Source organism: Malus sylvestris, chromosome 17 (genome assembly GCF_916048215.2).
Source record: "Malus sylvestris chromosome 17, drMalSylv7.2, whole genome shotgun sequence".
Lineage (NCBI taxonomy): Eukaryota > Viridiplantae > Streptophyta > Magnoliopsida > Rosales > Rosaceae > Malus > Malus sylvestris.
The window spans coordinates 27,118,274-27,130,959 of NC_062276.1; the positions used below are offsets into that span (position 1 = coordinate 27,118,274).

Genomic DNA, 12,686 nt, shown 5'->3' on the forward strand with positions numbered 1-12,686 from the left:
TTATGGGGCAAATACAAATTATATTTGATTTATGTCAAAACACATAGACAAGAGTAAATTAAAAGCTGTGTTATTGATAGACAACTATTTTCCTTTCAGGGTGCCTAATGTCGGAGAAAAACTGCGTTATTAATCTATCTTGTGCAACTACTCATCAGTCGATATCTTCGGTAGACCTCTTCTGAGGCAGCTGCATGCTCATAATGTCTTCTCTTTCGAGATGATACATCGATCCAGTACCCTGCTGCCCAGTTTCCGTTTGCCTACTTTCAGGTGTTGTTAGAGCCAAAAGATGCGTAGCCTCCTTGTTTTTACGGAACACCAGATACGCGATTCCAGCCAAATACAATCCCATACCAGAGAATCCTAACATTCCAAGAAAGACAATGCCCACAACTTTGAAGTGGTTGTGAAGAAGCAACTTGATAAATCTACTCATCAGGTAGTATACATTTATGGCCATCAGCAGAGAACCGATGATCCAAGTGAGAGCTGAAATCTGCAATCGGAGACATTAAACATGGCTGATAAAAACGATTTTTCAAGCTATGGAGCATACTACAGTTTTAGATTGGCTTGGTGGAAAAAAACGATTTTTCGGGAAATTCATAAGTGCTTTATCTATACAATGCTGAAGTATGTTAAGCAACTGACGCTCCAGAAAGCTTCCAGAAATAAAACTAAAGGACTTGCAATCAAATTTATTACAACTGACTTACCGCAGTAGAGTTGGCATGTGTCCCCATCTTGGTCTTGCAACTTGTGAACTTAAGAAGTGGAATAAGAGCGAAAGGCAGCTCAAATGATAAAATCATCTATAAACACGAAATCAGAGTTAAGATTTGTACTTAGTGACATGAGTCAATTTTAAAATATTAGTTATATGCATTATCCAGCTTGTTCTTGTATATATGCAATTTGAAACGAATAATAACAATTCAAAAGTTTCTTATCAGTAAAGCACAGTCCCCAAACGCAGCATGATATCAAGGCAAAATGATGCAACATGTTCCATGAACCTCTAAACAAGTGATAGACACGGACAAATGACATGTCCAGTAGGCCAATATGGAAAAGCTTCAACTTGTCCGTTGATTTCAGGGCTCTCCAAATGGACATAACAGATCCAAATAAAATTATACAATTGTCAGTTCATTTTGAGATCCAATTAATGACCTTTTGCTAGTAAAGAGCTTTGTGCTTTAAAAAACACATCTTCGCTACCAAATAGTCACTCAACCATTACAGAAAACATAAGAACTTACGAAAAATATAAAACTTTAGTTATACTCTGATTCCTGGACAGGAATATTGGTAAATGGGCACAGTTACAAAACTCGCTTTGCATGATATAATGTAACTAAATTTAAGAGAAAAATTTAATGTGTTTTCCTACAAAAAGGTAACTTTATGAACTCCAATAACGTTATGAACTCCAAGCATTAATTCAGAAACAATGTGGTAAAATTCCACTTGTGCTTCTGTCAACGGAATCAGCCCTATCTTTTAAGATAGATTTCCTAAATGGTGCTTGAGTAAGGTTCTCAGAGTATAAAAGCTTGACCATACGGAGGGTTACTTGCTTAGTGTGAAATGCTACGTCACTATGAAGGAGGCTTTTGGCAGAGATACCGGGTGAAGTGGATCCTTTAATTGACTATACCGGTGGCATAAACAAAGCTACTAAGAAGCCCCATAATAAGGTCTCTCAAGCATGTAATACGTTCCATTGGAACAAACTCACAACTCAATGGGATAATTTTCGTACATCAACCATAACTCAATTCATTCAAACAATTTATACTCAAGTAAAATGTGTTCGAAAAAAAACACAGCAGTTTTCAGAGAAGGACAACGCATGATTTGGAAGTAAAATATAGTATAAGGAGTTTATCTTACTGATGCAATAATAATCAGCTTTCCAGCCCCAGCAGAACCGCCAATGACTGCAACAATCAAACTAGGGACTATTGCCAAGCATCTGGTTAAAAAGTTTCGAAGCCATGGCTTCAGTCGTAAATCAAGAAAACCCTTCAACAGAAAATAAAGGAATATAAAGTTAAAAACACGATGAGACACACGAAATTTAATTTTGCTTTTTCAATTCACCAGTGGTACAGAGAAATGTATTTCTTAGATACAAAGCAGCCATATATAAGTTAAAAAATATTATTACGCTTTGAACACTAAATTTGTATACTAAAAGTTGAGTTAGAAACAAGAATTAGGAGGGTGATCTAGGAATCACTCATCGATGACCAGTACAAAAAATGCTAATACATCAGTACAGTTTTACTTGTTGACTTATGTCCAGGAAGACCAGGACAGAGAAGTAACAGCTTATACCCGACAACACTAACTATATTTGAACTCCGAGCGTGTGTATTAAAGGGAATGAATGTTATTTTTCCAGCAAGATATACCTGCATAACATATTGCCCTGCATATGTTCCTGTTATAGTAGAACTTTGACCTGATGCAAGCAATGCTACAGCAAAAAGCTTGGAACTCCAACTACCTAAAACATTCTGTAAATAAAAATTATAAAACATCAGGATGAAAGTGACCTCTAAATTTGGGATATAACAAATTTTAACATAACATATGATAACCAATACAGGACGTACTCTTAGTAAAAAGGAGGCTTTATTCAAATCCAAGTCCTGGCAGTTCATCTTATCTTCAGCATTCAAATCTGGGGAATTGCAAACTGCACCACTTACAGAAATAACGGATACATTTATTAGGAATGCCACCATGAGAGCAAAGCCACTTTCTATCATATAAAATCTGCATGCTTCCTGCAAACAAAATCTTTTGTCAGATATAATTTCTTAGTATGTTCAGCCATATTCTAAGAACACTATGCTAGGGGACAAATCGAGATAATCTTGCCTACATAAGTCTTTTCTGAGGTGATTTCAATAAATTATCCAAGAACCCATAAAGTAAAGGGGGAAGAAAGAGAAGTCGCTTAGCGGGAACAGGGGATTGAAACTCTTCTATGCTAACTTTTGTTTTTATTTTTTCAACAAAGTATGCAACAAACTTCTCATAAGTCTTAATGCAAGAAATTAAAACCAGTAACGGAAATTAATTACTTTGATGCCACGGACAGATCGTGGTATTTTCCTAGAAAGCACCAATGCAGAGTGGAGGAAGAGATTGTGCCTGTAGCAAGTACCTAAAGCTGCTGAGCAGAAAGAACTAAACAAAACAAACCAGTAATGAATATATGAAGTCACTAGAAACCTACGGCATAACCATAGCACCAAGAAGAGAAATTGCAAGACCAGTAGCACCATTTCCTTTGAGTTGGGGAACAAAAAGCCCGTCCAAAACTTCAGTAGCGTCAGGTTTTGCGTAGCCAAGCTCAGCAAAGAAGCATCCAGCAATTGTGAGTACAAGGAATGCGATCAAGAATTCAAGTTTCCTAACCTGTAAATGCAAAAATCTTTGGGTAGCTTATTTTAAATTGTAGGCATGGAAACCAAAGATCTCCAAGACTCCAGAAATATAAAAATCATATTTACCCCATATTGCTGTAATGCCAGAAGAATCAATGTACTAAGTCCTGTCAGAAGTACGCCAATCCATATGGGTATGTTGAAGAGCATGTTCAATGCAAAGGCAGTTCCAATCACTGGTAAGGAAGATCAGTCAGAACGAAATGAATAAGCACATATCTTATCAACTCGCCACTATTAATGGACAGATGATGTGATACCTCATTATCTTCATATCTTATCAAAATAATCAAAAGTATTTATAAACAAGGAAATCATGGATGTACATATGTGGATCCACAAACATATATATTTTTCTGTTAATAATCCCGAATCTGAATTCTTATATCCAAAATAAATAAATAAATAAAAACAAATTTGTTGGCTCCTAAAAAGCACATGTAAGCAAAAGTACTACAGAGCAAAATCACTTCCTACATTAGCAATTGAGAAAAGGCGGGTGAGACAGCTAAACTAGTTCTACCTTTAACGTTTATCAAAACCTTCTAAACATACAAAATAAATCATAATTAGAAAACTTAACTGCTTCTATTCTGACTGAATTTATACCAACATATTTTTTGTGAAGAAGAAACAATTTTTTATTGCAATGAAACAATAAAAAATACAAGAGCCGACAAGAAGTCTGCAAAGGCACAAACAAAACCAGATAAATAGCACCATCACCTTGACATTTAGAAACTATAAAAACAACACAAAACTAACTAACAGCCACATTCCAGTTACGCCAAATTTCTGAAAAAGACAAATCTTTAAATTCTGTAGTAACCGAAGCCCACAGAGATGACAATAACCAAACTTTATACCAACATCTGAGAAGCAAAAAATTACCTTCAGGAATGTCACATGCAACTATAGAAATCTCAGCAAGAACCCAAAGAATGAAGTTTGTTACTCTAGGATATTCCGCTCTACAGTGCTCTGCCAAATGCTTTCCTACAAATTAGAAAAGCATTTTATAAGAAATGCAGAGAAAAAATATTGTCAGAAGAATTTACAAAAAGATACTTATAAAATCACATGCCTGTGACCACCCCAAGATTGGCTGCAAGGGACTGAATGACGAGAGCAGCACATGAAGCAACTAATATTATCCAGAGTAGCTACAAAAAGAGATTTTCTCAGAACTGTTATCATCAATTTTTGTGGCTTACTTCACTCTTTAGTTTCAAGAAAATAATTTGGAAACTAAGCCAGTGAGTAGATGATATCTCTAACTAGCATGTAGTTTTTAGATTGATGAGGTGGCTCATAGGATAGAATGAAAACATTACATTCCAGAGATTCAGGACATGACCTAAAACTTAACAAAATGCCATTTCAAAATGTTCCATTCCGGATCCTCTCAAAGATGCTAAAATTATCTAATTTCAAAGGCAAAAACACTGCATTAATGATATACACACCCCATACTTGTACTGCGCCCCTGACTGCAAATCCGTCTCAACTGTAAACCAACCACAAAACATGAGGTTATGTTCAAGAGAACAAAAAAAATGTAGAAGCATGAAGTAAATAATAAGTTATGATCTCACAATTTCCAGGATCTATATACGCAATTGAAACAAGAAACCCTGGACCCATGTAGGCAAAGAGATTTTTCCAGCTTGTCTTCTGCATGAACAAAATGTTGATGGTCATCTATCAAGGAATTCAGTTTGAACATTTATTATCCCAAACTTGCCTCCCATCAGCAATAAATCAAGAAACATAAACTAATAAATAGACCATGTCAGACAAGCATATTGCGTTCTAAGCAGAAATTCAGTTGGCATAGACTGACCTATTCATATGGACAATATAGAGTACAGTAAGAGTAACTCTTTCAGTCTATCATCCACCAGAAGACCCATCTTCAGGTGAACTTCGCATTTTATATGAATCCACGCGCCATTTACCACACAACTTACAATTTATTAATTACAGGAATCTCCTAATCTAACTAACGTAGCTTTGTTGTCTATGATCAGCATCAGGATACGCCAATGATTCTTTCAGCTGATGTAACCACGCATTGCTTATTCAAACAACAGAGTTGCTTCTAGTTTGACAAAAGATTTTTTTGTATTTTCAATAGCACCATGGTCAAGGACTTCTACAAGGTTTACACTGTTAATGACCCACTTTCTTTAGAATGTTTTCAGTCATCCCACCAATTCCAATTAGAATTTCTCAGACACCTCTCCAATTTCACCCAGTAGTACTGCACAATTAACAGAAGGAGAAGCAACCCCAACATGCCCTGCATTCCTCTCCACTTAGATGGTGATGTATCGATAAAAAACTCCCATGTTTGTCATTCTTCATTTCCAAACACAACACGAAACATCCTTTCTCTGCTTGGAGCAAATCCCATTTTGACCTTATGGTTTGTTCAGCGTAGTTAAATAATTACCAAACACAACAAGAAACATGATTTGTTCAGCGTAGTTATACAATTACCAAGAAAGCACAAAAAATAAATTCCCCTACAGATAATGGAAATTCATATAATAATAGAATCATAGATAGAAGTCAAGTGTTTAGTTTCAGCCAATGCTTATTGCAACCAATTTGGAGTTGCTTATACCCATCTTGTTTTACTTTGAATGCAATAAACAGATTGCAGTGCTTACGGAATGCAATAAACAACAACAATATATACTAAGATCAAAACAAAATGCATAGATATGACAATTAGAACATGAAACTCACATCAGGAACAACAATTTGTTCAGTATCTGTGTCCTCAATGAGCGGTGCATTAGAGAAGCTTCGGTTTCCAGTGCTTGCAATGAACTGTGGCTGCGCAGAAGCCGTACTGGCCACAGCCATTTTTTTCACCCTTTACTTTACCACTACTGTAACAAAAGAAAAAAAGCTTCCATCATGGTGAAGCAAATTCATATTACAGCATTTCCAAGTTTCAACCTAAAGAATTGGGTGAACTTGCAGATAAAATATTAATTACAGCAAATTCAAGAATTCTTTTTTTTTTTTTTTGGTAACTAAACTAATTCAAGAATTGGGTTCACTTGAAGGTAACATATTTATTACAAAACTGATAAGTAATGGTAAATTTACACTCTCTTCGGTGCTGAAAACGCTGCAAAAGAGTAAGCAACTTTGAATGGATTTCTCAGGATTTTGCTGATGCTCCAGTAGAGAATGTAAACAAAAAGAAGAAATAGGTTATGGTACTAAGCTCAGTAAAAGTAAGAAACTGAGAATTCGGATCCCATATCAATGAAAAATCATACGGATTCAAAACCAAAACTTCATCATTTCTTCGAATACTTGGTGGGCAACCAAAGAAAACAGATAAAAATAGCAATATCCTGGATTGGAGTCTTTGTTTCTGGAGAATGACTGGAAACAACAGGTCACAGCATATAGAGCAGAACCCTAATGGACTTACTTAACTTGCAGGAACAGAAACTCAACTGTTTCTGTCAACTGGGAGAAAATGGGGTCAGTAGCAGTAGCTGAAGAGCTCTATTCCCGGAGAGCTCTTCTTATAGGACACACTTTGATACTCTCTCTTTCTCTCTCTCTCTCTCTAAATATCGCTTTCACGCATAGGGTTGGACTTATTCTGTTCTGACAAAGAGTGTTTTGTATCGGATCCCACCAATAGGAGAAAAGTGGCTACGTGTTGCGGGAGAAAAACCATAACACGGGCGTGAGTTTGGCATCAGATTTGACTTCTTCTTAATTGAAAATGTTGTTGCAGTCTTATTTTACCGTTATTGTTTATTCTGATATTTTGATATTTCCTTTAAAAATGCTTTTAAACAAACAATTTCAAATTAAACTAACTTTTAAGACTAAGCTGAACTAAAATGGTTTGAACTAAATAGGATAAAAATATTGAAGTGTTTGTTGATGTACCCGACTAAACTACATATTACAATATTTTTAGGACTTAAATTATTTTTTTATTACTGTGGTGGAAAGAAGTTGAGTCATTGCATGACAATGTGAGTTCAAACTTCGTCAATAACTAATCTAACAAAATATATCGTTAAACAAAAAAAATTATTTTTGGCTTTTTTTATTAGCATCCCACATAATATTGAATGCACACTATATTAAAATTTAATATTAAATGACTTGTGTTCCCTAATGTGGAATGACAATTTCAACCTTATTAGATTCTAAATACACCCAAAATCACTTAATGTATTATTTATCTTCTTCAACTATCAAAACTCATTTCCACATTCCGTTGTTCTAACGAAACTACAACATGTTGCTTGAGAAAAATTATTTTTGACGAATGGAACACAAAAACGATGTTTCAGAAGTTTCACATGAGGTAAACCGAAAGTGTGCGAGAATCATTTGGAGAATATAGCCCGAGAAAATGACAAGTATTGATGAATATTATATATTGAAATAGAGCCAAATAATATGGTCTTTTCAGCCATATATACTGGTTAAATTGGGAACACAATGGCACAATAACATACCTAAAAAAGATGACAAAAGTAGAAGAAGAAAGATTTCCAATCAAAATTATGAAATCTTTGTTAATAGAAAAATAACACACAAGCTTAGACAGATGAAAATGGATGCACTTTAAAGAATGTAATCCTCCCTCCTGGACAGAGAGCCTTTAAGATATTTACAGGTCCATACATCTTATAATTTACCCACAAATTTGGAGGAACGATTCAATCTCATTTTCTGCCCCATGGAAAGCAGCAACTCTGCAAAAATTTTGTCCAAAAAAGAAAACAAAATGAAATATAAAAACTAGTGTTTGTATGAATATGTGGGGTGTATGTGGGGGTGTATATAGAAAATGTAGGGTGTATGTTGAGAATGTGGGGTGTGAGGGTATTATGAGGAAGTTTATGGGGTGTATTTATATAATTTTCAATTGAAAAAGCAAATGTGGAGTGTATTAAGTGTGTGGGGTTTATTCAACAATTTGTGGGGTGTTAATATAATAAGCCTTATTTTTTTTACCATTTTTAATTTACTTTTGCCTTAAAGAACAAAAATTAAATTGTAAAATTATTATTTTGTAACTTCCTGCAATTCCATTAAAAAATCTAGGGTTAATCTCAGTTTACTACCTTGAAGTTTCGTGGTTTTCAACATTTGGTATATGAAGTTTTTTTCATCCTAAAGTCATACCTCAAGTTTTAATTTTAGGACTGTTTCATACATCAGTTAAGTTAGTTGTTAAGTCGTTAACTGATGACGTGGTGTCCATATGGACAATGATTGGGCGCCACGTGTCAATATAGGCTCACGTAGATATTAAAAATTTTAAAAAATTAAAAACTTAAAAAAAATATAAATAAAAGTAAAAAAACTAAACAAATAAAAAATGGCCTAGGAATGCGGGCCTTTCCTTTCCTCCACCCACACCAACCCTTTTTCTTCTTCTCTTCGACAACCACCTGATCTGAAAATCATGGAAAGGCTTATGTCCTCTTCACCCCTAAGCCCTTTGAAACTCCATCTAAAACCCTCTCCTTTCCTCAGTTGACTCACCCGTATTGACTAAGCCAAACTCGATTTTCCCGATTTACAACTACCCAATCTCAGACGGGTCCGCTTGAGGACAATGATTGGGTTAATCTCTTCATATCTCTTCAATTCAAAGCCCCACCACTACGCGTTTCTGCTTGTGGCGCTGCTCTGACAAGTCCATAGTTGCCAAAACGTGGAACTGAGGAAAAGCCCAAAAAAATTGGGGGTTGGAGAATAATTTGTGGGTTTTACAGATCTGCTACTGGGTTTTATGGAATTTGTGAACTTTTAGGGGTTTCAGAGAAAGAGAGAGAAATAGAGAGAGAGAGAAAGAGAGAAGAAAGAGAGAGAGAGAGAGAGTATAAGAGCGGCCGGTGGTGGATGAGGTGTGGAATGGGTAAGGCTGGTGGTGATGGAGGATTAAGGGCTGGTTTGGTATTGCTGTGCTTTGAAAAAAAAACTACTTATGCTGTGTTGTGAGAATAAGCAGCTGTGAAATAAAGTAGCAGAGTGTTTGGTAAACTTTTTTGTAAAAGTGATTTTGAAAAAAAAAACAGTATTATAGTGTTTGGTAAACTTTTATGTAAAACAGATGTGAAAAAAGCCGATTTTTCAAAGCTGGGTTTTGTATCTTCTTGTTTTTGGCTTTTTTTTTTTATCCAAAATTGTGAAAAAAAGCTGAAGCTGAATGTTTACCAAACACAAAAAAACTCTCAGCTTTTTTTGATACCAGCGCTTTTTCATAATCACCTCAGTACCAAACCAGGCCTAAGAGGTGTGATTAGTAGGGATTTTGGCAAGAAGAAGAATTGGGGTGACCGAAATAATTGGAGAGAAGGAGTCAAACAGAAAGGAGAAGAGAAAAGATTTTTTTTTGTTAAATTTTTATTTTTTTATTTTTTTAATATTTATGTGGGTTCATATTGACACGTGACGCCTAGTCATTGTCCACATGGGCGCTAAGTCATCAGTTAACGACTGACTTAACAATTAATTTAACGGATGTATGAAACTGTCACAAAATTAAGACTTGAGGTATGACTTTGGGATGAAAAAAAAAAGTTCATGTACCAAATGCGGAAAACCACGAAACTTCAGGGTAGTAAATTGAGATTAACCCAAAAATCTAATTTCTTCCACTAACAGAATTCGATGCATTTCCCTTCTATTCTTTTCTCACTATGCAAAACCGACTCTTTTTTTCATTCAGTCTTTCTCTCCCTCCCTCTTCCTTCCACAACTTCATCAACTGCAAATCTTCAAAATCAAACCATAGAGCAAGAAAGAGATTCAAAATTTAGGAGTTGGGAACCGGTTGCATGTGTGATTGGCTCAAGGGTAAGAGATAGGGGTTGGATCTGGTTGGATGCATGTGTAATTGAAAATTTCAAACTCATCCCATTGTAGGATTGTTTCTTTTTTTCTTTTGTTTTTTGGGTTTTCTGGGATCCTGGTTCGAATTTTGGGGCTGGATCTGGTTTTGAAAGTTGAACGATTGTAGATTTTTATGCTATTTTGTTTCGATTTTGCCAGATTTGGGCTTGAAAATGGTTGTAGTTGCAGAGGCTCCACGGAGGGATTATGAAGCCTTTTCTCATGGCTTCGCAAGTACAATAAGAAGAAGATGATTTGTAGAAAGTGCTATACTGTCTGCATCCAAAGGCATTGAACTGCAAGAAGAAGAAGTGTGGGACGATGCGAGCAGGTTTTCTAGGACCCTAGCTAAGAACCTCTAGGGACATCCTCACAGTTGGACGACGGAAATAAATTGAAATTTGAATAAAAGTTAGAATTTATAAATTAACATGCAACAATTTTTTTACTTAGATTCATAAATATAGAAAATTAATTTCCGTGTGGAAAAATAATTGAAATTTGAGACCATCAACTCTCAAGTTTAAATTTCATGCAAATATATGTCATTTCTTAATTTATATGATTGAGAGTTTAAAAATACAAATTTCGTATTCAATTCTATTGTTCTTTTAGGTTAATCAAACAAGAAAATTCACAAATTCTAAAAAATAAAATTCAGTCATTTTACTTTCCATCATTTTCAAATTTCTTAGTAATCTTAAATTTTGTCATCCAAACATAGTATTAATCTAGGCGTGTCATGCTTCATGTTATTAATGTTAGTTCCGCATGATAACAAATGTTGGACTACAATAACAATTAGTAAAGGCTAACCTAACGAAACTTAGAGAAGCCAAACAAACGGCCTCCCCCGTTATTGAAAAACGACTAGTTACAAAGAATTCAATTTGAACCTTCCAATCTTTTGTAAAGAAATATAAAAAGAAAAGAAGCCTTTGTCTAAGAAACAAAAAAAGTCTTTGGTTGTGATGATGGTAAAGAACATAGAGGTTGAAATAAAGTGAGAGAGAAAATAAATTAACTTAATCAAAGAATGGATAAACAACAAATGTAACATATTATTATGGACTTTATGGGTGTGTTTGTTTGGACTCACTATCTTTCACTGGACTAGATTGGACTAAGTTTTAGTCCAGTCTTGTGTTTGTTCCCTACCTAGACTAAGTTTAGTGGGATTAGCAAGGACTCGCCTCGATTGAGTCCCTCGCTAACAGGTCTTAGCGAGACCTCCCGATTCGGAGAAGACTGCTAAGTCGCTCTCTAATCTCGTTATCTCCCTTCTCCTTTGTACCTTCACACATCAACCGCAACAACTACAACTTACTCCCTCGTCGCCTTCACACCTTCACCCTTTCCCTTTTCCTTGCTTATTGCACCACCTTGTAGCCATACAACATATAAACAATCGACGACAAACCTGTATCGCTGGTGATGGTATTTGTTTGGTGCTTTCTGCTGCGTCATGAAATCAGAGTCCCAGCAACAGAAGGAAAAGAAGATGAACAAGTTTGCGTTGGACTTCGGTGCCCTACTTTCTGATTTCTAAATTCGTTTGGATTTTTTGGTTTTTCATGTCGATCTCTGTTGAATTGTAGTTGGGTAGAGATACTTGACGGACTCAGAGGTGTTTGCACTCTAAATACCTTTTTCTACATAATATTGATTTCTTAATTTTCATTTGCTGGGTTAGTGGACTGGATTGCCATCTTACTATGTGTAATTTAGATTTTGCTTCATTTGAAATTTAGAACTCTAATTGGGTTGGGTTTTCGGAATATCTTTCGTTTTCATTTTTTCGTGTTGAATTTCAATGAATTTGTCACATTCCGGCCCTGGCCCCCACCACATCTCGGGCTTGACTCCACCGTAGCACGATATTGTCCGCTTTGGACCCCGACCACTCACACGAGAACTTCCCAGTGGGTCACCCATCATGGGATTGCTCTCGCCTAAACTCGTTTAACTTTGGAGTTCCGATGGAACTCGAAGCCAGTGAGTTCCCAAAAGGCCTAGTGCTAGGTAGAGATGGGAATATACATATAAGGCTTACAGGATCCTCACCCCTGGGCGATGTGGGATCTTACAATCCACCCCCTTAGGGGCCCAACGTCCTTGTCGGCACACATCCGGCCAGTTATTGGCTCTGATACCAAATTGTCACATCCCGGGCTTGACTCCATTGTAGCACGATATTGTTCGCTTTGGGCCTCGACTACACCTTCACGGTTTTGTTTATGGGAACTCACACAAGAACTTTCCATTGGGTCACCCATCATGGGATTGCTCTCGCCCAAACTTGCTTAACTGGAACCCGAA

General features: G+C 36.0%; 1 protein-coding gene across 7 annotated transcripts; it reads right to left on the bottom strand.

Annotated features, from left to right (window-relative positions):
• On the bottom strand, positions 1–7,134 carry LOC126612176 (metal transporter Nramp1). Of its 7 annotated transcripts, none has more exons than XM_050280516.1 (15): positions 6,925–7,134; positions 6,591–6,656; positions 6,222–6,367; positions 5,063–5,141; positions 4,934–4,974; positions 4,552–4,630; positions 4,359–4,463; positions 3,534–3,643; positions 3,257–3,438; positions 3,102–3,171; positions 2,628–2,801; positions 2,424–2,528; positions 1,900–2,031; positions 720–815; positions 1–499 (listed from the first exon to the last, which is right to left on the bottom strand). In XM_050280516.1, exons 3-15 carry the CDS (start codon positions 6,339–6,341, stop codon positions 155–157), a joined length of 1,638 nt encoding a protein of 545 aa, XP_050136473.1. In that variant the 5' UTR covers positions 6,342–6,367; positions 6,591–6,656; positions 6,925–7,134; the 3' UTR covers positions 1–154. The 7 variants fall into 7 exon arrangements, with proteins under 7 accessions (XP_050136473.1, XP_050136474.1, XP_050136475.1 ...); XM_050280517.1 differs by having other exon boundaries at positions 6,591–6,662; XM_050280518.1 differs by lacking the exon at positions 6,925–7,134 and adding an exon at positions 6,767–6,912.
• Between the last annotated feature and the right edge of the window lie 5,552 nt (positions 7,135–12,686).